Genomic DNA, 27,058 nt, shown 5'->3' with positions numbered 1-27,058 from the left:
CCCATTGTGACCTAGTCTCAGTCTGTAATATATGGTAAGGCAGTCATTTGAACACCACTTTTATGCTAAGACAATACAGAAAGACACATAACCTAGAGTAAGGAAAACAAATCAATGACCTCTGAGCAATGGAAAAAAGTATCATGGTTTGATGAGTCATCTTTCACTATATATATAATTCACTAAGCCGCCGACAAGTAGCCACCCATGGAAAGCACGCAAGACAGCCACGCCCACCAACTCTAAGATCATTGGATACGACAACTTGCAGAGCCCCACCCACCAACTCGGACGCGACGCCTCGGAAAACACGCCGTCATTTATGTTTGTCTGTGCTAGAGTCCACATGCACCTCTGAGCCACGTTGACTGTTCATAGAGGCATGTTTCTCACGGATGTGAATCGCTGTATGCAGCGTCTGAAACAGTTTGCGAGGGGTATCCCATGGGATCCTTAAAACAATCCTTTAAAACTGAGGTTAAAACACAATGAAGGAAGCAGTCGTTAAAAACCAATAAGCCCTGTGCCTCTCTTTCATTAGCGTCTCACCTGCTTCACCGATGCAGGCCCTGCAACAGTCGAGATGCTCTCTCAGCAGCTGACCTTCTCTGTGCCTGACTCCACTACTGTCAGTCGCCTGATTAAAAATGGCCTTTTGAAGGGGAGCTATGGACCCGCTATACCACAGAAACACATTGCCTTCGAGCCTGCTTTATCTCTCTCCTCACTCGCTCGCACACTGCACAGGGGAGAAATGCCCGCAGCACGACTCCACCCAGAAACCGTTTCAGCCACACTTCCACGTCCCTCGCTACGCTGTGAGTGCGATGATTATTTATTTAAAAATGGCCTTTTGAAGGGGAGCTGTGGACCCGCTATACCACACGATCACCTGTGACATTGCCTTCACGATGTTTTCCTTTTATTTCTGATCCCGTCGAGCAGATCAGACACCCAGGCAAACAACACTGAATAACCAATAGCTGCAACTACTTTGCCCGCCCCAACTCCTCATCTGAGTCGGTTTCGTCTGTGTTCAGCAGTGTTTCCCAAACTCGGTCCTGGTGAACCCCTGTGGCTGCAGGGTTTTGTTCCAACCAAATTCCTAATCATTAATGCCGGTGAAACTCATCCGGGATAAGTCGGTCTTTCAAACGCAGCCGTGTACCTGGATGTAATAATCCGAGATGAATGCGCGCCCCCGCGCTTAGTGAAAAGCCAATGTATATTGAGTCTAGAAAACATGATCAGCAAGTCTTTGATAGGCTGCAACAAAATGATGAAAGTACGGGCGCATTTTTTTCACACAAGCTGTGTGTGCGTGTGGGTGGGTGGGTGTTAGTTAATTAGTTACTCTAAGGATTTCAAGATTTAATATGCACAAGTGGTAACACTGCAAAAGCAGCCCAAACCAGAAAAGACAGCTGGCAAAAAGTGGCCGACAAATTAAACGCGTGTGCATTGTACTTACTGAAAGCAGCATTACGGATTTTATAAATGTTCATTTTTTTTCCCTCTGCTTAAAAAACATTAAAAAAGCGGTGTGATTATGCGGAGTATACTACGCCGCGGGTTGGTATGCAGCGTGTAAAACAGTTTGTTTGTCACGGATAATTTGCCTTTTATTTTTACATGAAGACAATTTCCTGTTAGATCGGCCTTTGCGATGACAATTAATATGGCACAGGGCCAAACTTTCAAAAACATATGCATGTATCTGCCAAAACCAGTTTTCAGTCACGGACAGTTGCATGTTGCTCTCTCCAGAGTTCCATCTTTTCATCCACTTACTGTTGTATCCTCAAAACCAACACTTTTAGACAACTGTGTCTTTCCGGAACTGTTCAGCCATCAATAAATGATTATGCGGCGTATGCCTGCAGGAACATGTGCGAGCGAGTGAGCCACACCCACACACACACACACAAACAGGCACAGGCACAGGCGCAGGCACACGCGAGAGAGAGAGAGCGCTGGACGCATAAGAATAATACTTCATTACATTGATATACCGGTGTTTTCAGTAATCAAAGCACTATCCACACAGGGAGGAACCGGGAAGCGAACCCAAAATCTTCCACAGTCTCCTTACTGCAAAGCAGCAACACTACTGCTGCGCTACAAAGCAGTTAAAGAATGCACCGGGCTCGATTTTGTTTTCACTTCTGTTTACAGCGATCGGGTCGTAGATAGCATTATTGCAATGTTACTTTTCTTGGTGCCTTATTACATTACGGATGTTTCACATGTTCATTTTTTTCCCTGTGCTTAAAAGATATTAAAAAAGTGTTTCTCAACTGTGACTCCGGAACAACTCAGTACGCAAGCTATATTAAGCATCAACAACGAAGACTCGCTACACCTTAATGAACAAATGCTGAAACTTAACCCTACCGACGAAGTAACTTTCACCAGCGTGGCCTCTATCGTCACAGACGATCTCGCTTTCAGTCACAGACAATTGTATGTTGCTCTCTCCAGAGGTCTATCTTTTCATTCACTCACAGTGGTATCCACAAACCCACCCCCATTTGGACAACTGTGTCGTTCAGGAAGTGTTCACCCATCAATACATAATTATGCGGCGTATGCTACACTGCGGGTTGGCTAGTTTTCTATATTGTTTTACAGAATGCCAAATGATGCCTTCAACTCGCAAGGATTGTTTCCAACTACTAAACATGATGTGTGATCCATAACAGTAAGGTCAGCCTTCTCATGGGAGTCATTAGATCAGATTGATTGTAGTTGCCAATCAACATGAGGCTACTTTATATGATGAGGTACACACAATGGCGCAGATACTTCCTACTATTACAGAATGATAATGCCCCGACACACATTGATAAAACTAAAAAGACTGGTTTCTTAAACACCAGGATGATGAACTTAAAACACCTTCCACGGCCTCCAGAATCACCAGACGTAATTCTGAAGCACACAGTGTGAAGTAGATTTCCACCTCCTACAACCCTCAAAAAATTGGAAGCTTCACTTCTTGAAGAATCTTGCAAAGTTTGGGACATGAATGAATGCATTCCTATAAGTTCTAAAGCAGTTCTGAAGGCAAATGGTGGTCCTGCTGCTCATTAGGTCTTTAATATTAATATATTTGTGTAGGTGTTTCCATTAGTTTTTTCATTCAACATTTAACTGAATGGAATTTTCCTTTACGGTGGAGGTAGTGGAAATGATCTTCCAGTTAACTTTACTCTTATTCTTGTCTAGTATTCACTGCATTTACTGCCATATGCTAAAGTTGGACCCCATTATTACGACTTCATCTGGATTCAAACCTCCTTTGAGTTGTCTTAGCACTTTAAGACACTATATTTCTCACAGCACTGCAATTCATCCTACTGGGTAGCTGTATTTAAAAGCTTTACTTCAGATAACGTGGACCGCACAGTGGTAGCACTGCTGTCTCAAGTAAGGAGACCAGGGTTCATGTCCCAGGTCCTCCGTGTGTGGAGTTTACATGTTCTCCCCATGTCTTCATGGGTTTCCTCCAGGTGCTCATGTTTTCGTCTCACAGTCCAAAAACATGCAGGTTAGGTGGATTTGGTGATACTAAATTGGCCCTAGTGTGTGGTTATGGTGTGCCTGTGTTCATATGTTTCATCCTACGATGGACTGGCACCCTGTCCAGGGCTTGTTCCCTCCTTGCGCCCTATGCTGGCTGAGATAGGCTCCAGCTCCCCCCACGACACTGTTCAGGACAAAGTGAGTTAGAAAATTACTTCAGATGACAACCTCAGTCTGGTCTGCTGTGGTCTCTTCATCTGCATTCACACCTCCTTGATCACAGATTGAAAAGCCTGACACGTAACATGTCCAAATGCAGTCTTCATACAAAGGAAAGGTAAAAAAAGGCACATAGCTTAAAGCAGATCTAGCCATACTTACTGTATTTTAATCCTTTTTTGACCCATACTTACTGTATTTTAATCCATTTGTCTTTAATGTAAATTAAAAATTGCACAGTTTTGCCTGTGCTGTTTAATCTTGTGCTATTCAGTGAAATCCACCCCTGCATCATTTGGTCCCAAGGAGTAAAACCTCAATGTAAACATATATACCGTTGTCAGAGCAAATTCTCAGGGGCTGCCAAGACTGAGGCTTTATTCTGATCCTTTTGTTATGATTCATTTGCCGGTGCAGGCAGATTAAGTCACAGCAAACTTGTAAATTGGAAACCAGAAAAAAAAAAGCTTGGGAAATATTAAAAATGTCGATATTGTAAACTCTAAAATATAACTATAATATCCTACACAATCACACCTATTAATTGGTGCTTTTGTATATTTACTCTCAATAATAGATATAATCGAGGCTGCCAGTTTCTTATAGCTATCATGCCCATTGGCAACGGAATGCCTCTGCCTGGTTTTCTATCATTCACTGGAATGAATGTGTTGGGGAGAAGCATGGAAAGGGTTCCAAGAAACTGGATTTACTGCAAGTTCCAAAATCCTAAGGCAAGGACTGGAGTGTTTTAAAACCAGAATGAAAATGAGTGGCAAAATTATTTACCAGTGAAACTGTGAAGCAGAACTGTGAAATCTTGTAAAGACAGTAAAACTACTTAAATCATTGGCTAAGGCTGGCAAAAGAAAGGCCAGAACCTCAAGGTCAAGCAGGTACATTTAGATTGAGTCTATTAGGGCATTATTTATTTTAACTGTGCAAGCACACTTGCCTCCACACTTGATTGTGAATGTCGCATATCATTTTTAATAGAAAATATGTTTCTGATACTGGCTACTATAAACTGACTTATCCATTCACCTTATAACACGCTTATCAGGGTCACAGGAAAAAAAATGCCTAGCCAGAAAGTAGTGTAAAACAAGGAAGGAACCAATTCTGAATAAGATGCTAGTCCATTACAGGGCATGTTTATGCACATAACTGCACTCAGATAACAGTTAAACTAACATATGTCTTTAGGATGTGGGATTATAACTAAAGTATATGGAGGAAATCTCAAACGGATATAGGGAAAGCATACAAATTCCACACATACAATGCCCAAGTCTGTCACTAAAACTCAGAATCCTGGAAGTTGGCGGACATGAGTGACAATGACTGTGGCTTTGTGTCACATATATATGCAAAAAAAATTAGTCAACACTGTATATGTAACTTTTATTAAATGGAAAAAAACAGACCAGTCTCACTAGAACACAAAGCAAACTAGAAAAAACTGCACTGTGTACAGGTACTCGTCGACGTACGACCTATGCAAGTTACGACTGTTCGACTTCACGACGCGTTCGACAGTTTCCCCCGCCAGCTGTTGAAAGCGCCAGTTTCCCGCACTCTCAAGTCTTGCTACGCAGCAGTAAAAATATACGCAGCAGTGTTGCCCCACGTGTGTTTGTGTCTTGTTGTTTTGGCAATTTTCAATAATAATATAACCCTAACATGTCTACCAAGAGGAAATTGTCTCTGTGCACTCCTCAGCCTGCCAAAAAGGAAAGAAAGGCCATTGATCTAGACACCAAAATGATGATAATATAACAGTATGAAGGAGGAAAGAAAGTGAATGCGATCGAATGTGATACTGTGTCGACTATTTTAAAGGACAAAAATAGAATTCGTGAAGCTGTGAAAGGTTCTGCACCTTTGCGATCAAGTGATTACGAACAAACGTATCGGGCCCATCCATGAAATGGAGAAATTGTTAAACATTTAGATGGAAGATCAGATTCAAAAGCGGACGCCGTTAAGCCTCTTTACAGTACAGTCAAAGGCTAGAAGTCTGTTTGCGACTTTAAAGGAACACGCCGGAGAAAACTACAGTCAAGAATTTGTGGCAAGTGCTGGTTGGTTTAAGAGGTTTAAGAAAAGATTCCAGTTGCATAATGTTCGAGTGACTGGAGAAGCAGCAAGTGCGGATGAGGAAGGAGCTAGTAAGTTTGTCGATAGTTTAAACGAAATAATTAAGGCTGAGGGTTATCTTGCAGAGCAGATTTTTTAATGTGGATGAAACAGGGTTATATTGGAAGCAGATGCCAGGACACACTTACATCCACAAAGAAGCCAAAAGCATGCCAGGATTTAAAGCACACAAGGATAGACTGACTCTGCTGCTTGGCGGGAATATTGCGGGGTTCAAGCTGAAGCCCTTCTAAATTTATCATTCCGAAAATCCACGTGCATTTAAGAATGTGAACAAGCACACTTTGCCAGTTTATTATAGGTCAAACCGTAATGCCTGGATGAACCAGGCTTTATTTGAGGATTGGTTCAGTAACTGTTTCATTCATCAAGTGCGTGAGTACTGTTTGGAGAGAGGAATTCCCTTCAAAATTTTACTGTTGCTTGATAATGCGCCTGGACATCCACATCACTTAGCTGATCTCTATCCCAATGTGAAAGTGTTTTTTTTGCCCCCAGACACTACTCCACTTATTCAACCGATGGACCAAGGTGTGATTGCTACATTAAAGGCAAACTATCTCAGAACCACCTTCGCCCAAGCCATAGCTGCAATAGATGCCGACCCGGAACTATCACTATGCGACTTTTGGAAACAGTATAATATTCTTAAGCGTATAAAGAATCTTGCTACCCGCATGGGACTCTGATGGAAAAGTGTATGAATGGCGTATGGAAGAAGTGTGTTAAGCGTTATGTAAATACTTTTGCTGGATTTAACAGTGAACAAGAACTTGATGAGATTCGTGAAAAAACAGTGAAACTGTCAAAAGACCTTTCATTGCAATGTGAAATGGAAGATGTTGAGGAGTTGCTAGATCGGGAATCAGGTGAACTTACGAATGAAGAGCTGATAGAATTGGAAGAAGAGTGGCGGAAGAAGAAACAAGAGAATTGGAGAAAGACGAAGAGGAGGAGGTGCCACAACGAATGTTCACCACAAAGGGATTGTCAGAAGGTTTATCTCTACTGAATAAACTCCTTGCTCATTTTGAAAAAATGGACCCAAATATTGAACGATTTGCGAGGACTGAACGGATGGCACGCGACACATTTCGTCCTTATTGCGAAAGTTATGAAGAGCAAAAAAAAACAAACAATTCAGACGAAGCTCACTATGTTTATGAAAAGAGCAACTCCTCCCATCACCCCGTCCGCAGCCTCGCCTGATAAAGGCGATATCGACAACCCGCAGCCAAGCACCAGTGGTGCCAGGAATTAAATGTACAGTACAGTATTTCTTATTTTGTACGTTTTCCACATATTAAACAAATTGTACTGTAGTATGCTGTGTTCGTCTTAGAAAGTAAGAATATGTTGATAAAAAAATACTTTAAGATGATTACAATATCATTACCCAGTCTAATATTCTTACCTTAATTTAACATAGGCCGATTTACGTCCAGATCAACTTAAAAACCAGTCAGTCGGAACCAATCGCGGTCGTAAGTCGACGAGTATCTGTATTTCTGAAATTTACAGTAGTTATAGATAGGTTGGCAAGGAAAGCAGGAAAATAATTTTGAAAAATTACAAAAACTATGAACTTCTTCATCATATTGCCTTTGTACACAATCAGTTTTTACTAAACTGGCAAAACTTTAGAAAGTAAAAGAAAAAAAAAAAGAACAAAAAAAAACTACTTCTTCACTCTATGCAACTCAATGATGCATGGCAAATCCATTTTCCACAAATGTTTCTTTTTCTCTGTTACCCAGTTTGTCTCATTATAAACTAGGTATGCAATATATTGTACTGGCCTCACTGAATCTCCTGTTCAATTATCCAGCAAGCTAAACACCTTCATGCAATAATTCCCGGAAACACGAAGTGATGTAGAGAATGTTTAATTACAAAAATGGTGTGAAACTGTAAATACAAATACAAACAAACACTAATAAGTACTTGTATAAGTAACATAGAGTAAATACAGCAGCATTTATAACTAAGAGCTTAACAGCCGAAAGCTCAGTAAATTTATGTAATGAAATACAGTAATCCCTCCTCCATCGCGGGGGTTGCGTTCCAGAGCCACCCGCGAAATAAGAAAATCCGCGAAAGTAGAAACCATATGTTTATATGGTTATTTTTATATTGTCATGCTTGGGTCACAGATTTGCGCAGAAACACAGGAGGTTGTAGAGAGACAGGAACGTTATTCAAACACTGCAAACAAACATTTGTCTCTTTTTCAAAAGTTTAAAACTGTGCTCCATGACAAGACAGAGATGACAGTTCCGTCTCACAATTAAAAGAATGCAAACATATTTTCCTCTTCAAAGGAGTGCGTGTCAGGAGACAGAGAGAGAGAGAGAACAAAGCAAGCAGTCAAAAATCAATAGGGCTCTTTGGCTTTTAAGTATGCGAAGCACTGCCGGTACAAAGCTGTTGAAGGCGGCAGCTCACACCCCCTCCGTCAGGAGCAGAGAGAGAGAGAGAGAGAGAGACAGAGGAAAAACAAACTGAAAAATCAATACGTGCCCTTTGAGCTTTTAAGTATGCGAAGCACCATGCAGCATGTCCGTTTCAGGAAGCAGCTGCACACAGAAGGTAGCAACGTGAAGATAATCTTTCAGCATTTTTAGACGAGCGTCCGTATCGTCTAGGTGTGCGAACAGCCCCCCTGCTCACACCCCCCTACGTCAGGATCAGAGAAAGTCAGCGCAAGAGAGAGAGAAAAGTACGTTGGGCAGCTTCTCAGCCATCTGCCAATAGCGTCCCCTTGTATGAAATCAACTGGGCAAACCAACTGAGGAAGCATGTACCAGAAATTAAAAGACCCATTGTCCTCAGAAATCCGCGAACCAGCAAAAAATCCGCGATATATATTTAAATATGCTTACATATAAAATCCACGATAGAGTGAAGCTGCGAAAGGCGAAGCGCGATAGAGCGAGGGATCACTGTACATTTATCTATCTACTTTGACACTCCTTAACCAAAGTTACTTAAACAAAGGCTTTAAAACTAGAAAAAAGAGAACTTACAGGGAATGCCTTCACAAGGGCTAACTAAGCAGGATGGTGAAGGATTGTTTGAGAGAACAAACACAGAGGTAATAAACACACCATGCATACTGCTGCTGCACTCACTTCCTACTTCCTGCCTCCTGCCACATGGCTTCCTGCTTGCAGCAGTAGCATTAGGATTTTTATATTAGGATTACAAATGTTTGCAAAAACAATTAGAACCAGAACACTCCCCGTCTGGTATCTTTAAGATACCACCAAAAAACTGAGCCAAATACTTTAATCTGGTGATAAAAGAAAAACCAGTTCTGAAATGGGCCTGTAAAGGATTTTTGTTGCTCCTTGCTGAAGTATCTTTATCTCGACCTTCCTTATTAATCCATCTTTGCTGGGAACAGCCTTCATTATTATTCCCATAGGCCACTCATTCCTCCTGACTTGCTTTTCCTTCAGAAGGACAACATCACCTTCTTTGATGTCAGGTCTTTTATTTTGCCATTTCTGTCGTGTCTGCAGAGTGCTGAGATACTCCGTTCTCCACCTGCTCCAGAATTCCTCAGCGAGGTATTGGACACGCTTCCATTGGTGTCTCAACATCTCACCTGTACCAAAGTTACTTTGAGGACAGAAAAGGCGTGCCTATTTTTTGGGTGAGCAGCATGGAAGGTGTTAGGACATTAGGATGTTCAGGATCAGACGAAACAGGTACCAGGGGACGTGAATTAATTATGGTGATGACCTCTGCCATTAGCGTTGATAACACTTCATGAGTAAGTCGTACACGACCAGACTGCAACAGCATGGAGTCTAATATGCGTCGTACCACTCCAATCATGCGCTCCCACACTCCCCCCATATGCGATGAATGAGGTGGGTTGAAAACTCAAGCACATCCTTGAACTTGTAGGTACTCCTGAACCTTCCCTTGCTTTGGAGCTTCCATTCCTAATTCTCTGTAGGCACCCACAAAATTTGTACCACAGTCAGAGATCAATTGTTTCGCTGGACCACGCAGTGCAAAGAAACGCCTTAATGCATTAATGAAGCTGGAAGAGCTCATTTCTTCAACAACTTCTATGTGGACTGCTCGAGTACACAGACAAGTGAAGAGTACTGCCCATCTTTTACTGTTTGCATGACCTCCTCTTGTGCGCCTTGTAGATACTTCCCATGGACCAAACAAATCTACACCCACGTATGAGAATGGAGGATCCATTTGGAGCCTTTCAGCTGGCAGATCACACATTCGCTGTTCATGTACTTTCCCTCTGAGCTTCCTGCAAGTCACACACTGATTAAGTATTTTACCTATGCACCGTTTGGCACCAACTAGCCATAGGCCACTTGCTCTGACAGCACCCTCGGTGAAGTGTCTTCCCTGGTGTTGTACCTTTTGGTGGTGATGCCTCACAAGAAGAGTTGCAACATGGTGGCTGCCAGGGATGATGAAAGGGTTAGTTTCTTTTGATTTAAGTCCGGACTGATTGAGGTGCCCACCAACTCGGAGGAGGCTGCTGCTGTCAATGATAGGATTCAGCTTGATGAGGGAGCTTTGTGAGGGAAGGTCCGATTTTGCCCTAATGCATCTGAGTTCTTTTGAATATACCTCATGCTGCACACTTCTGATGATTAAGCTTTCAGCCTTTACTAATGATCCATCTGAGATGCCTTTCTTACAAATATGCCAGCCAAGACAGCCTTCTACTTGTTTTCGATTCCCAAAGCAGTCAGCAATGTGGCAGAGATGAGCCACAGCCTTGACTAGAGATGACCATCTAGAGAAACGTTCCCACCGTTTTGAGCTTAAGTGACTCTCAGAGGCATAAGTGGACAAAGAGTTCACTTCAGGTCGGATATCTACATCACTTTCTGGGTTGATGAGGTCAAATTTATTTTGTTCTTCTGGAATTTTCTTTAGTGGAAGGCGAAGGAAGGGAGGTCCAGTAATCCATGTTGAACTGGAAAGCTTGGAGGCTGAAATGGAGCGTGAACCATGATCAGCAGGATTTTGATCTGTTGGCACATAATGCCACTGTTCAGGTTTAGAAGACTGCCGGATTCGTTGCACCCGATTATTTACATAGACACTAAAGCGTCTGGATTGATTGTGAATATAACTCAAAACCACCTTACTGTCTGTATAAAAACTAGTGGAGTTTAGCTGGAGATCTATTTCCTCACTGACGACTTCCGCAATCTCCACAGCTAGCACCGCAGCACATAGCTCCAGCCTGGGCACTGTAAGTTCAGGTCAGGGGGCAAGTCTTGCCTTGCCGAGGACAAAGCCCACATCTATTTGCTTGTCATGGCTTAGAAATTTGAGATAAGCCACAGCAGCAATGGCATTAACAGAGGCATCTGAAAAAATGCACAGCTCAACGTGCAGGGCATTAGAAGGTGGAACAGCAGAATATATACGGGGTATTTGAATGCCTCTGAGGCACTGCAGTGAACTCTGCCATTGCACCCATTGTTCATGCATGCTTTCTGGAAGGTTGGTGTCCCAATCACTGCCGTGTCTCGAAAGTCCTCTAAGTAGTAAGCACCCCCGGATAGTCACAAGTGCCAGGAAACCCAGCGGGTCAAAAAGACTATTGACCGTGGAGAGTACTCCTCTGCGGGTATATGGTCTCTCAGTTTCAGGTGCATAAAATGTAAAAATGTCTGACATAATATTCCATCTTACCCCAAGACTTCGTTGATCAGGTAGGTCATCCATAAACAAGTCAAGATTTTGTAGATCCTTAGCTCGATCTTCCATTAAGAACGCATCCATCACCTCAGCTTTGTTAGAGGCCACTTTGTGGAGCCTAAGATTTGAAGCTGCTAACATTTCCTGCGTTCTCTTAAGGAGATCAATTGCTTCCTCCACAGTGGGGACAGACTTTAAAGCATCATCCATATAAAAGTCTCTTTGAATAAAGCGGCACACATCACTGCCATACTCTTTTTCTCCTTCTTGTGCAACTCGCCTCAGACCATAAATGGCCACAGCAGGTGAGGGACTATTACCAAAAACATGCACGCTCATTCTATGGTCAACAACCCTTTTGTCCTGGTCACTGTCCTGATACCATAGAAAGCGCAAAACATCCCTACAATCTTCTTGCACTAGAAAACAATGAAACATTTGCTGAATATCAGCAGTAAGTGCAACGGGGTTCTTCCTAAATCTTATAAGGATACCCAACAGGCTATTATTCAAGTCCGGCCCAGAGAGCAGCACATTGTTAAGGGAAACCCCTTCAAATTGAGCACTAGAATCAAAAACCACACGTATTTGGGTGGGCTTTTGTGTGTGGTACACTCCGAAGAAGGGCAAATACCAGTACTCCTTACCTTCTTGAACCGGAGGCGCAAGCTCTGCATGACAGCTATCCAACATCCTTTTCATGAATTCTAGAAAATGAGCTTTCATCTCTGGATGTTTCTCAAGGGTGCGGCCTTAGAGATCTAAAACGATTCATAGCATATACACGATTATTAGGCAATTGCCTCCGTGCTTTGCGAAAAGGAAGTGGGGCCACCCAGCTGTTGCTGGAGTCTTGGAAGAATTCATTCAACATAGTTTTGAGAAACAAAAGATCTTCCATAGAAGGTGCAGGTTTGTGATCACTTTTTGTTTGGTAGAAAACCGATTGTCCAAGTTTCTCCCCATTTGCTCCAGTCAGATAGCTTTCACTGGGAATACGGCAGAAGAGTTGGTGCTGCTCAGAAGGGATGAACCTCTCTTTGACCATCATATGGCTCTCACATGGGTGATAGAGACTTGGCCTGCCATTATCCAGGATGTAAGTTTTCATGCTAGTGACCTCTGAAGGCTGTGTGTACCACCCAGGCACACATCACCAATTATTATCCAGCCCAAGTCCAATTTTTGGGCATATGCTGCATCATGGGGCCCACTGATCTGCTTACGGACTTTATGCACCCTTAACATGTCCCTTCCTAGCAACAGCAGAATTGCTGCTTCTGTATCACGAGGTGGTATTTCATGGGCGATTGCCTTGAGGTGATGGTGATTGTGAGCAGCTTCTGGAGTAGGAATTTCATCCCTGTCAGGGATCATATCGCATTCTAGGAGTGTGGGCAAAGGAAGACTTACTTTTTCATCTAATGACTCTATGATATAACCAACCGCTCGCCTGCCAGTAGTCTCAGCTATTCCAGAGCAGGTTTTCAATGTATATGCAGCTGAAGGTCCATCTATGTTGAAAATGTCAAAAAAATCTGGCCGAGCTAGGGATCTATTGCTTTGGTCATCCAGCATGGCATACATCCTCCTGCTTTTGCTGCGGTCACTGGCTGGATAAACATTCACAAGGCATATTTTTGTACAGGATTTCCCACTAAAGCCTTCACCACACACCTCAGTGCATTTGGACGTAATAGCGTCATCTGCTGCTTCTTTCTTCTCCCCGCCATGCTGTGCGAGGGGAGAAGGGGACTTGGACAGCCAAGGAGCTGGGCCTGGATGGAGAGCAGGGAATGCCTGTCACTCTCACATTCAGAACATTTTACACTTGTTTCACAACATCTGGCAACATGTTTGGTTGATGCGCAGCATTTGAAACAGATGTTATGTGTTTTTAATATTCTTTTCTGTTCATCGAGGGGCATCTCTCTAAAGCCTCTGCACTTTCTCAAGGGGTGAGGTTTGCGATGAACTGGACATTGTCTATCTGGGTCATCATTGGCTGGGAAATTGGAACAGGGAGTAATATCTGTTTTGTGTACAGACACTGGCTTACGGGCATTACTGTGACTCTCAACGAATCTCTCTCTCTCTTGTTTGGGTTAACAGTGGAGGAGGGGAGAGTAAAGCTGGGGTCATTACGTGCCTTAGCTTCGCCGCGTATGAACTGCAAAAAGAAGGAAAATGGGGGAAAGACGACCTTGTGTTCTTGCTTATAGCGGGAGCTCTGCATCATCCACTTCTCCTGAAGTGCATATGGGAGCTTTTCTACTATTGGGTTAACACCTCTAGCAGTGTCCAAGTAGGAAAGCCCTGCTAAAAAACCATCTCGTTTTGCAGCCTCAACCTCAGACAGTAAATCACTCAGTTCCCTAAGCTTTTGGTGTTCTTTTGGTAATATTTTAGGAAAATTGTCCAGTTTTGCAAGCAGAGCACTTTCTATGGCTTCTGGCGACCCATAAATCTCCTCCAATCTCTCCCAAATGCGCTGCAGCCCAATAGACAAGTTCCGCACATTCGCTGACTTGATGTGACGCGCATGTTCTGCAGATTCTGTCCCAAGCCATTTAATCAATAAATCTATCTCTTCTCCCGCTGTAAGACCCAATGTCTCTATGGCATTAAGGAATGTGAATTTCCAGGCCAAATAATTCTCGGGCCGGTCATCAAACTTATTTACTCCGGATGATATCAGTTGGCTTCGTACCAGATACCTTGCTAAATCTGATGAGGCATGGTCACGAGAGCGTCCAGCAGTTTCATCCATGTGGTGGTTATAACGACTGGGGCAAGGTGTTAGCACAGGCAGGCTCCAAGCACTGCTTGGCTGATTACTTAAAAGGGTAGGATGGCTCCTTTGCCTTAAAGGAGACTCTTTATTGTGTACAGTAGTATCTGCAGGATGACCTGATGCCAGATAGCTTGCTTCTTCTCGGGCTATATTTTCATCTGCTACCAGGTTGAGGACACACATGTCCGGCATGGGGCCATTATTCAAACATCCTTCCCTGAATGAATGCCTGCCGCTATGCTCATTTACATACTGTTCAGTACGCTGCTGTGGGCTCTGTGCTGGCAGTAACTGGGATCCGAGTTCAATTTCTGCGGCCTCTAAGTTTGCAACTGCAGCCTCCATCACAGCTGCTTCAGCCAGCGCAGCCTCTGCCTCTCTCTCTTTCTCCAGAGCATCTAACGTGGCTTCTAGATGGGCCTTTTCCATTCTAAGTTCAATCTCCTTCTTTGAAAAGGCAGCTCTAGCTTGGGCAGCTTCTGTATAGCACGTGCTTTGGCTGCTGCTACACTGACATTTGAAACAGCAGAAGATTTAGTCGAACGACAAGCAACAGATCTAACTTCCAATTCTTGAAGCTCCATTTTACATGGACAACTGGACAATGTAGTAACTGTAACTCCTCTAGCATACTTCTTGAGCAAATTACTGCCCTGTTATTTCTGCCTAAAGATGTCTTATAAGACAATGGAGTCAGAGCCACTGAGCAATCTTGCTTGTAGGTCTCCCTTTTCACTGTACTGGCCTCACTGAATCTCCTGTTCAATTATCCAGCAAGCTAAACACCTTCATGCAATAATTCCCGGAACCACGAAGTGATGTAGAGAATGTTTAATTACAAAAATGGTGTGAAACTGTAAATACAAATACAAACAAATACTAATAAGTACTTGTATAAGTAACAGAGTAAATACAGCAGCATTTATAACTAAGCGCTTAACAGCCGAAAGCTCAGTAAATTTATGTAATGAAATACATTTACTTTGACACTCCTTAACCAAAGTTACTTAAACAAAGGCTATAAAACTAGAAAAAAGAGAACTTACAGGGAATGCCTTCACAAGGGCTAACTAAGCAGGATGGTGAAGGATTGTTTGAGAGAACAAACACAGAGGTAATAAACACACCATGCTTACTGCTGCTGCACTCACTTCCTACTTCCTGCCTCCTGCCACATGGCTTCCTGCTTGCAGCAGTAGCATTAGGATTTTTATATTAGGATTACAAAGGTTTGCAAAAACAATTAGAACCAGAACATATATTATTGACTAAGGTAAGCCTGTACTATCAAAATCCTGGAAATTTTGCAAAAGCCAAAAGTAGCTGAGCCAACAGTAGGTGAAACGTGAGGCAACTTTTAAATGAGAGAAAATACTGCACATAGTAGAGAGAAAAAAAAAATCTTGACACTTCTTATTTTGGAATCTATCCCAGAATTTTGCCAACAGGATGGATGAATGTCCTGTGTGAAATAAACTTCTAATCCAAATATAATGATCAGGCTCCGGTCAAATTGCACTGCAAAATACAAAGAAAAGTAGTCTGTCAAGTTACTGGACTCCACTCTGATGCGTATTGATAATGATCATAGTGGCATTATGTTTAACTTGGTAGACCAGACCACCCTATCCTCAACAACATTTCATACCCAATGGCCCATAGATGAGCATGGGATATAAACTGACCAGTAAACTGAAATATTCATCCTGGGACCTGGCATCCTTATCATTCTCACAACCTATATCTTGAAGTAAATTCTTTGCTTAGACCACTAAATTTCACTCTGAAAGTGAAAACAGAACTGATTAGAAATAACCTATTTAACAATATGAATATTTTTACTGCCATGGCTTTTGGTACACAGGTATTTACTTCACATCTCCCCTTGTCCATTTAATACCAGTCTATAATTTGTTTATCGAAAGACACATAATTTAAAATGAACAAGCTGTGGTGTGTTTCATAATTAATCAGATGTTCCTCTGCAGGACAAATTGATTTGCACCTGCACCTGTTAATCAGAATGAAATCATCTTTTTAAAAAAATAAGGCAGAAACAGCCTGCTTAGCAAGCACACAGACAATTCTCAGTAGTCCTCTGAATAAAACATTATGAACGATGCTCTTGCTCAAATATTTTTCAGAAAGCACAACACACTACAGGGATGTTTAAAGGCACCTGCAAGTCATTTAAACCAGATGCAAAAAAAAAAAAAAAACGGACAAAAATAAAAATTTATTATTTTTGGACCTCTTTATTTAACTTGCAGTGGATTATCCTTTACAACACCTCTGAACATAAAAATCTAATTTTGAAGTATAGCCTGTAAACATTGTTAACATTATGGACTTTCATCCATAATTCTGGTCAAGGGGCATCTCATAAACCACACTGTATTATATCTCTATATATCTATCTGTATCTCTAAATATATATATATTGTGGGATATGGCTGGCCGTTCATCCCGGCCAATACCCCCAGGCCACCAGATGGAGCCCTCCCTGCAACATGGAGGTGCCCCGAATTCCAGCAGGGTCTCATGGACATTGGAGTTTTAATGCACAGTCCTGCGGGATACCATGGGGGCTGCCAGGAGTCGCTGCAGGGAGGCCCAGGGATTTATATTTTCCGTATAGCCCGAAAGTATTTCCAAGTCATGGAAACAGAAGAAATGATATACTTCCGGGCTGAAGAAAAAAGAAGTTTTTACCTGACCCGGAAGTGCTGGATAATCACATGGACTGAGGGCTCAGAAGCACTTCCAGGTCGAGGAATATAAAGGACTGTGGGAAATCCCAGACAGATGAACTGAGTTGGGAGGCAGGGTGGCTAAGCATCTGGGAGAGTGGAGGATTGTATTGTTTATTGGATTATTGATTATTGTTTATTACTGGAGTATAGTGGAGTGGAGGGTGCTTTGTGCACATTTATTATTAATAATAAAATCATTTTGGACTTTTATCTCGTGTCTGGGGACCACGAGTACAGAGCTTTGAAGCTCAACCCTGTAGGGGCCCGTGGTCACCGCCAGGGGGTGCCCCAATGCCTAAGGAGTCCTGGACCTCAGCACTTCTGCCACACCTGGAAGTGCTGGGGTGGGGGGGATGAGAGGATCAGGGACACCCGGAGTACATCCGGGTGATCATAAAGTCCAGTTCGTGGGCTGGAGTCGGGAGAGAAGGAAGGACAAGGTCTTGGAGGAGGCAAGGAGGCGGCCTGAAGGAAGAAGAGGCATTGTTTAAGGGCCTGGACTTTTGGTGCACTTATGTAAATATGAGTAGTATAAATAAACGTCTGCGGTGGGTTGGCACCCTGCCCGGGATTGGTTCCTGCCTTGTGCCCTGTGTTGGCTGGGATTGGCTCCAGCAGACCCCCGTGACCCTGTGTTCGGATTCAGCAGTTGGAAGATGGATGGATGGATAAATAAACGTGTGTTGGGTGATTTGAACGTGTCCACCTGTCTGTGTCCGGGTCATCTTCCACAATATACACACAGTGAAACCTCGGTTCACGAACATCTCTGAACACGTTCAAATCGGGTTACGACCAAAAAGTTTGCCAAACTTTTGCATCTGTTCACGATCACACACTCGGTATACAAACAAGCCAGTTTCCCTTTTGGTTTGTATGTGCTGATGATTTCTGCACATGTTCAGTCTCTCCCTGTGCAGCGAGAAAGAGCGCGAGCGAGAGACAGAGAGGGCTGGCCGCATAAGGCCGAGAAGGCAGTTAAAGAATGCACCGGGCTTGTTTTTAAAGAGACTGATTCGAGCATTGTTTTAACCTCGTTGTACTTAATGAAGACTTTTTTCTATTGGATTTTAACCTCCACTTCACTTCTGTTTACAGCAATCGGTTCGTAGCGTGCATTGTTGCAATGTTACTTTTCTTGGTTTTTTATTAAATTACGGATTTTTCAAATGTTCATGCTTTTCCCTGTGCTTAAAACTCATTAAAAAAAAAAAGTTTTTAGCGAGCGGTTCATAGCGCTATAGCGCGAACTCTTGCGATGTTAGTTTTCTCTGTTGTTCAAGGTTTTCATAATGTTATTCAATGTTTTTACATTTAGTTGACTATTACGCTGTGCATTCTATGGTATAATTAACTATATTTATGCTTAAAAATCTTTAAAAAAATATATATTTGCATATAGTTTGTACGGTCTGGAACGGATTAATTGTATTTACATAAAATCCTACAGGGAAAATTGCTTCGGTTCACGACCAAATCGGGTTATGACCAGAGTTTTGGAACGAATTATGGTCGTGAACCGAGGTTCCACTGTATATCTATATCTATATATATATATATATCTATATACAGTACTGTGCAAAAGTTTTAGGCAGGTGTGAAAAAAATGCTGTAAACAAAGAATGCTTTCAGAAATATAAATAATGATTGTTTATAGTTATCAATTTACCAAAATGCAAAGTGAGCGAACAAAAGAAAAATCTAACTCAAATCAATATTTGGTGTTACTACCTTTTGCCTTCAAACCAGCATCAATTCTTATAGGTTCACTTGCACAAAGTCAGGGATTGTGTAGGATTATAGTCAGGTGTATGATCAACCAATTATACCAAACAGGTGCTAATTATCATCAATGTCACATGTAGGTTGAAACACAGTCATTAACTGAAACAGAAACAGCTGTGTAGGAGGCTTAAAACTAGGTGAGGAACAGCCAAACTCTGCTACCAAGGTGAGGTTGTGGAAGACAGTTTCATGTCATGGCAAGATTGAGCACAGCAACAAGACACAAGGTAGTTCTACTGCATCAGCAAGGTCTCTTCCCAGACAAAGATTTCAAAGCAGACTGGGGTTTCATGATGTGCTGTTCAAGCTCTTTTGAAGAAGCACAAAGAAACGGGCAACGTTGAGGATCGTAGACGCAGTGGTCGGCCAAGGAAGCTTAGTGCAGCAGATGAAAGACACATCAAGCTTATTACCCTTCGACATCGGAAGATGTCCAGCAGTGCCATCAGCTCAGAACTGGCAGAAACCAGTGGGACCCAGGTACACCCATCTACTGTCCGGAGAAGTCTGGCCAGAAGTGGTCTTCATGGAAGACTTACAGCCAAAAAGCCATACCTCCGACGTGGAAACAAGGCCAAGCGACTCAAGTATGCATGAAAACATAGGAACTGAGGTGCAGAAAAATGGCAGTAGGTGCTCTGGACTGATGAGTCAAAATTTGAAATATTTGGCTGTAGCAGAAGGCAGTTTGTTCGTCGAAGGGCTGGACAGCGGTACAATAATGAGTGTCTGCAGGCAACAGTGAAGCATGGTGGAGGTTCCTTGAACGTTTGGGGCTGCATTTCTGCAAATGGAGTTGGAGATTTGGTCAGGATTAACACTAGAATTACCAGAGCCTACGAAAAAACTCGTATATCCGGCCCACCTTAAATCGCTTCTTAAATCAATTCACACCTCTCCGCCAGCATCCTTTGTCCTCTAAATGTGCTGATAAAAGACAAGCTGCCAGCAGCCGGCTATTCCATCCCCCCACCGACTGAGAATGTGAGCGAAGTTTTCCCAGCTCACACCTTGATTGATTATGTGGGAGTGAAGTGGAGTTTTACAGTGGAAATAAGAGATCATTATTCTAAAGTAATGTGTAAACACATTGTTAAAACAGAAACTTTGTCATATTTTAGTAATAAATGTTACAAAATGTAGTAGGCATAAACTATAGAATGTGTAAAGCCCAAGTTCCAAAGATCAAATAAACACTTTCACAAAAGCTTCAAGAACAATACAACAGCCTCCGTGGCGTAGCGCGTTAAGATTTGCCTCTTAGAGCACAACAGCTCTGCCGCCTTTCAGAAAAAAGATCCCGATCTTACTTAGAGAGTCAGATGGGGGGGAGGGGTGATGTTAGAGCGGGTGAGCTCATTCAGTGCTACAGGAACAACACACGTTGATCTTTTTTCTTCTTTCAGTACATGTGCCTTCCCTGTTTATTTATATATCTCTGCCTGTCTGTCTGTCTCTCTATTACGCAGTGCTCGTCTGTCTGTGTGTTATGCATCTTAAAAATAACAGTTATAAGGACAGTTGTTCCTGTTAATTGCAGTCTCAATTGTTAAAAAAATATTTTAAAAGGAGCATCCCACATGAAAATATAACGATCTCATTAACTGACAGTGCATACCAATTTATAAATTTTATTTCCGTTTGAGGTTAAAAAGAAAAAAAAAAAAAGCAACATTTTATCCCTAGCGGGGAATCGAACTCGGGTCTGAAAGGCGGCAGAGCTGTTGTGCTCTAAGAGGCAAATCTTAACGCACTACGCCACAGAGACTGTTGTATTGTCCTTGAAGCTTTTGTGGAAGTGTTTATTTGATCTTTGGAACTTGGGCTTTACACATTCTATAGTTTATGCCTACTACATTTTGTAACATTTATTACTAAAATATGACAAAGTTTCTGTTTTAACAATGTGTTTACACAGATTACTTTAGAATAATGATCTCTTATTTCCACTGTAAAACTCCACTTCACTCCCACATAATCAATCAAGGTGTGAGCTGGGAAAACTTCGCTCACGTTCTAAGTCGGTGGGGGGATGGAATAGCCGGCTGCTGGCAGCTTGTCTTTTATCAGCACATTTAGAGGACAAAGGATGCTGGCGGAGAGGTGTGAATGGATTTAAGAAGCGATTTAAGGTGGGCCGGATATACAAGTTTTTCGTAGGCTCTGGTAATTCTAGTATTAATGGTGTTCTCAATGCTGAGAAATACAGGCAGATACTTATCCATGGGTCACAGGGCCCAGTACTCATTTCAGTAGCAATGGGTGCAAGCTGAACACCAACCCTGGACAGGGAGCCAGTTCACTACTCTAGAATTACATCCACATTTGCTACTATATCTGCATAATTCAGTTTTTGACTGAACAGCATGAAATTCCAAATACAGTGGAACCTCTAGATACGAGTTTAATTCGTTCCAGCACTGAGCTTGTATAGCGAATTTCTTGTATCTAGAACAAACTTCCCCATTGAAAATAATAGAAATCCAGTTAATCCGTTCCGCACCCCAAATATATTAACATAAAAATCAATTTTCCTAACAAATAACACTGATAAATTATATATACTGTAGTCTACCTTTAATAAATAACACTGGTAAATAATATAACTGATTATTAAAAGAATCAAAACAGGTGTCCAAAGTGCAGTAGAGCATTCAATAAATCTTTAAATAAATAATCCTTAAAACAGTTGTGAAGTGGAGGTTTAAAATACACAAGAATAACAATCCTTTAACACGAGGTTAAAACGTCAAAAGGATGCAGTCTTTAAAAAACAGATGACAATCCCCGGTGCTTCTTCTCTGTTAGCGTCTCACCTGCGGGCTCTGCAACAGGCGAGACACTCTTAATGCAGCTGACCTTCTCTACACCGTCCTGCTTCAGCTGTTTGGCTCGCCTGTTCAGCTCACTGTTCAGCTACACGCGAGCCTGCACTCGCTCGCTCTCCCGCACTGACTTCCTACTGCTGCTGCCTGCCTGCCTGCAACCTCCGTTCTCTCTCTCCTCTCTTTTCTTTTACTTCTTCTCCCCCTTAACCGGCTCGCGCTTCTCTATATATGCGGGGAGGACATGGCAGCTGCAGCCCATCAGCCACAGGAACAATCATGGATGTGGGCAGTTTCCCACCTGTGCACTTAAGTGAGAAACGCAGACACCGCAGATCGCGGCTTGAAACTGCTACCACGCCCCCTCGCTAAGCCGCGAGCTATACCCACAGCCTGGCTCGTGGCGCGAGCCAATGCTCGTATTTAGATCTGAATTTTTCGCTCATACTTTCCTCGTATTTTGAATTTCTCGTATACAGAGGTGATCGTATCTCGAGGTTCCACTGTATATTTCATAAGGTTGCCAGCAGGCCTGAGCCTGTCTCATCAGTACTGAGTGCAGGCAGAGACCAACCCTGCACAGGTCCTCAAGACTTTGTGGAGTACAGTTATACCTGAACCCATACCCACAACAGGCAGATATGTAGACTATACAATTAATATAATCTGTATTTTTTTTTTTTGATGAGGAGAAAGAAGGAAAAAACCTATAAGAATACTGCACACACCTGGAGTAAAACTGGATTTGAAATCATAGAATATGGATGAACATATTGTACCTTATTGCACAAATGGTTATTACTATTATTATTGTTATACATAACAAAATCAATTCAATGTATTTATAAAACTGGATTAGAATTAGTGCAGCAGATAACATCTTGTAGCTTTGAAATCCCTAATATGGTTCATAACTGACTTCCAAACAAACAGATGTCTACCCAATAAGCTAAAATGATCATAACATGGCTAACAAATTACTTGAAAAATTTGGCCACATATTCCACAAGCAGATCTGGGCGATTTTTGTTTTTCTGCAGCAGATGAAATGCCATGCTTATTCCTTTTCTCACTGGCTATTTCAGCCAAGGCATGATCTGTATTCTCATTTCTGAAACCACTGCTCAACTGTGCAAATGTATGCTGAGAAATGTGCTATCTGATGAGAGTTGTCACAAGTGTAGTTTGATTGTGTGGGATTTTGGATGGCATTCCACAAATTGCATCTGCTGCAGGCAATGAGCTTCAGAACACTTTTTGGCTACATTTTAAATTTGTCCATTAAGTGATTATTTTTGCTGAAAGGTACAGTTATTGCTTTTTGTTTAAGCAATAGTCCTAGCAGCCTGTTTTTTTCCTTCTACAAGGGAAGAAACAAGGGTATTTAAAACACTTTCCTGCATGTCTAGTGCTAGCTACAGTTCAATTATACCATCATCTGATTGCTATGAACTACTACAAAAATTTCTGGACCATCTATTCTAGCTAGTCTTTTAGAAGATTGATATTGGTGCAGAAGTTTTCTTTTTTGGAGAGCCCAATTAATCTTCATACTATATCTGTTCTACTCCTTATAAGCAATGACATCATACAGTACTAAAATCATCTTTTGATTATTAGGGACTATATGGAGGTCCTTTCTGGCCTCAGAGATTACTCTATGCCTTGCATGTGAACTTTATTGGGTATCCGAAATTACCTGTAGTTTTATAACTTAGTAGCATTTAAGTAGAAAACACAATCTTTAGCAGTGATATTCTTAAGAATGCGTAAAGTGTATGCAACTGCTTAAATTCAATTGTTACTCTATTCACTTATCAGATAACACTTTAATTCACATAATAGGCTGTCCTGAAATTGGTGAACTTTAAGCACAGCTTAAGACATTATGATGTAAAAATATATTCATTTTGCTCCTCTTCAAATTGTGTTTTAAGCAAATACATTGTATCTTAATGATTATGTTGCTCTGATTATGAAAACCATGTCCAAAAGTTTTCTTTTAGCTTCTAGGCTCGTTTTTTTTTTTTTTTTTTTTAACATTTTTGCCAGAAAGAAAAGTTATTGAAGAAGTTAGAACTATATTTTGTGTAAACATTTTAGAGTGTCTGTCTTTCTTTAAGCATTTGTTAAACGGTTAAATACAGATCTCAAAAGAAAGTGAAGTTAAAGGACGAAAAAAGGGTACTGTAGTGAAAGGAACAAAAGCCCTTTTGAAGATAAGAATACTAAATACAACTACAGGGAAAAACGTTTAATTGCTTCTCAGAATTGCTGAGAATGATTTACAGTTTTAGGCTGCAAAGAGAAGACTGTTTTATTAATTAATGTTTTAAATAAATAACCACTAGTATCTAAATATATAATAACACCTAATATTCAAAATCCAGTACTTAAACAGTGTGCAAAATAACACTGCTTGGATCTTTACGGGGATCTTTACCTTTGTCAGTGATTTACAGGAAATATGCTGAAAGGTTTTAGTCTATGCAGTTCTGTTAAGCTGTAAGGTCTGCTTAGTTTAATTCAGTTATTTATCTAATGTGAGAATGTATGGTTCCTAGAGCTAAATGTTTAATTGGTACCACTCGGCCTGCAATTTGGATGCATCTGGGACATAACCTGTGTTTTCAGACTGAGGTACTGAACGACACAATTAAATTCATGATAGCCAGAGAAAGTCAAAGATATAGCAGATCCCCAAGGGATTAGATTAGACTCACATTTTAGAATTTCAAAATGGTTCCAGAAGCCTCTTCCTTTTTATTAAAAATGCAATAAAAGGGAAATGTACTTCATTGAAAAAAACATATTTCTGGCTAAGTGATCATGTTTATTTTTTTTTTAAAAGGACTTTATTAATGGCTATTACCTGTAAAAGAAATAAACTACAGCAACTGAAAATACATGTCTCCAATTCTGATGCAATAAAATTTTAAACAAGAAAGGTCTGAACTCATTTTTTCCTTTTAAATGAACATCAGACTTTAAGTCTGCACGATTGAAAATACATACTAATTAGTGTACATTCTTACTACTAAAATTAGTAGTTTATTTAGAGGACAGCATAACATTTTTAGAACAGAGGAGTACAAGGAAAGTTAACTCTAGAAAAATAAAGACAATTTTTAAATGTCTACTTTAAACATGATCTTTCAGTTGTATGACTTAATTAAAACTTTCCACACATTTGCTGAATGTCATTTAAAATTCACAGCAAAGCATTCCTTCCTAATAAGAGACAGAATACATCTGGATTTTGCAATGGTAAGGCTCATTAGGAATAAACAAGAATCCATGGCTTTTAGACAAAAGTATTTAACAGTATAACAAATATGGTTTTGAAAATGTTGGTTAGGTGAATCTAAGAGAAGAAAGTCTTTAGTCAAAGTCACTGACAGTCATTTTCTTGAAATAGTTTAAGTAGAGGTAAAGAAAGTGAAGGTGAGGATATTGGACAGAAAGGTGTGGTTTCTCATCTCAACAGCCATCTTTCACAGGGGTGAATAATGTATAATGTATTATTTATTCAGATACTTATGTATTTATTAAAAGAAAGAATATAAGCTCCAATATTGACAAAGTTTAAAATGACAGAATACAGAAAGCTGTTTCAGACATGTATGGTGATACTGTTTCATAAATATAAATGAAATATTTGAAATTTTGCCCATATTTTCAACAAATGATTAATTGACTTTGCCAGTTTTGTGTATGCTGTACGGCATATCAGACATAGAAACCTCTATTCCAGATTGCTACAGTTCAGCTTTACGCTCTTTAGATGTTTTGTGTTGTGCTTAAGAGTTTACAGCAAATATTAAATGTTTGTCAATTTTCTTCTTTCCATCACACATGGGTACGCTTTTTGACAGTTCCATGAGCAGCAAACTTCTTAATAACACGGTGCAATGTACAAACAGGAATGCTAAGGTTTCTGGAGATAACCCTGTACCCTTTTGATTTTTTTTTTTTTTGGTTTAGTGACAGTAATGTTTCCGACGGTCTCTCTCTTGTCTTCAGCATTAATGAAGGAGATCTTTTCTTAAGAATTAAATCCATCATTTAATGGTTAATTCATATCATATGAGTACTGGCAATTTAATCAAGGTGAGTCTAACCAACAGCAATGCATATCTAGTTCTTCCAGTAATTGTGCCACGGAAAATTTTCATTTTTATACCACTTCCAGATATTTCCTTATTGATTGTTACTTCATGGTGGCACGCACCAGAGACGCCCTACAGTACAGGGACTCTAAGGATTGTAAGATGTCAGCAGCTGGTATTGAGGTGAGGACGGGCAGGAAATGGTGGGCAGAGAATGCTGTGGAGGTGGCAGAGTCACGCCTGAGACAGAAGGCTCTGGTGGGCACCGTGGCAACAGGTAGAGCAGGTCTGGGCTACTTCCCAAAGACCCAGGTGTTATAGTAGGTTTTGTCATTTTTAATGTCACTGTTCTGTGCCCACTGTTATGGACTCATTCATACAGGCAGACCAAGCATGGTACACAGGGGCACCACATCTTCATTTAGAATTGTCGAGCCAAACACAGGACTAGAGAGCCAAAAGACAACGGGAGAATTGAATAGTCAGCCTAAAGACAGACTAGTATATTTCGGTCCTCTGTCAGCACATTATCCTTGTTGGGAGAATGAGAACTGTATGTAGGCATTGTGCTATTCCTGTATTTTTGAAGGTGGGGTTTGAGTCCTTTCCTGTCCTTGTTTGGATCCAAGAGAAGGAGCCTGCACATGGAGCAACCCGAATATAAGGATGGACCTACGGCCAACACTTTGAAGCTGCCGGGTGGAAGATTATGTCTTCCGTCCGGTGAAAATCCTTTCAGCGTGGCAAACGAAAGATGGCAGTCTGCGTAGGTCAAGATACCCACATGCTTGATATGTCTGTCATAAGCGTCCCGTTTGTAATACCACGTGAACCTGTCAATAAAGAGCTAAATTATCCTTTTTACTTCTCGTGTACAATGGATACATTATCCATTGTAAGGAAAATGTTCTACATATAAAATAATGACTACTGAATATACAGTTTTACCTTGACAGAACAAGTCTCATCTTTCATTTTGTGTTGTCTTGATGATGGAAATGTGTCAGACTCCTTTCGTTACTGGTAGCAATATCAAGTAACTGCACCTGCAGCAGACATGTATCAGACTGGGACTAGTGTTTTGTAGTCTTGTGAGAACAAACTACCTGGACCAGCAATGGGCAATTAGCCAGCTACTTCACTGTGTTCATGCATCTGTGACAGGGACAGTAGAATATTATCCATAAG

At 41.3% G+C, this 27,058-nt stretch overlaps 1 protein-coding gene across 2 annotated transcripts in view; it reads right to left on the bottom strand.

The window, feature by feature from the left end:
• The window catches only part of atrn (attractin), a 300,415-nt gene that overhangs the window by 34,909 nt on the left and 238,448 nt on the right, over positions 1–27,058 (bottom strand). The window contains exon 27 of one of the 2 annotated variants that reach the window (XM_028801456.2): positions 15,215–15,916. The exons of the other annotated variant lie outside the window; for it this stretch is intronic. Coding sequence (XP_028657289.2) covers positions 15,896–15,916 — 21 coding nt within the window. The 3' untranslated portion in view covers positions 15,215–15,895. Of the gene's footprint in view, positions 1–15,214; positions 15,917–27,058 lie in introns of those variants that run through there. 2 annotated transcript variants of the gene reach the window in all.

The sequence above is a fragment of the Erpetoichthys calabaricus genome, chromosome 5, assembly GCF_900747795.2.
Source record: "Erpetoichthys calabaricus chromosome 5, fErpCal1.3, whole genome shotgun sequence".
Lineage (NCBI taxonomy): Eukaryota > Metazoa > Chordata > Cladistia > Polypteriformes > Polypteridae > Erpetoichthys > Erpetoichthys calabaricus.
The sequence above is the reverse complement of the archived record's forward strand: the minus strand, read 5'-3'. Positions and strand labels throughout refer to the sequence as shown.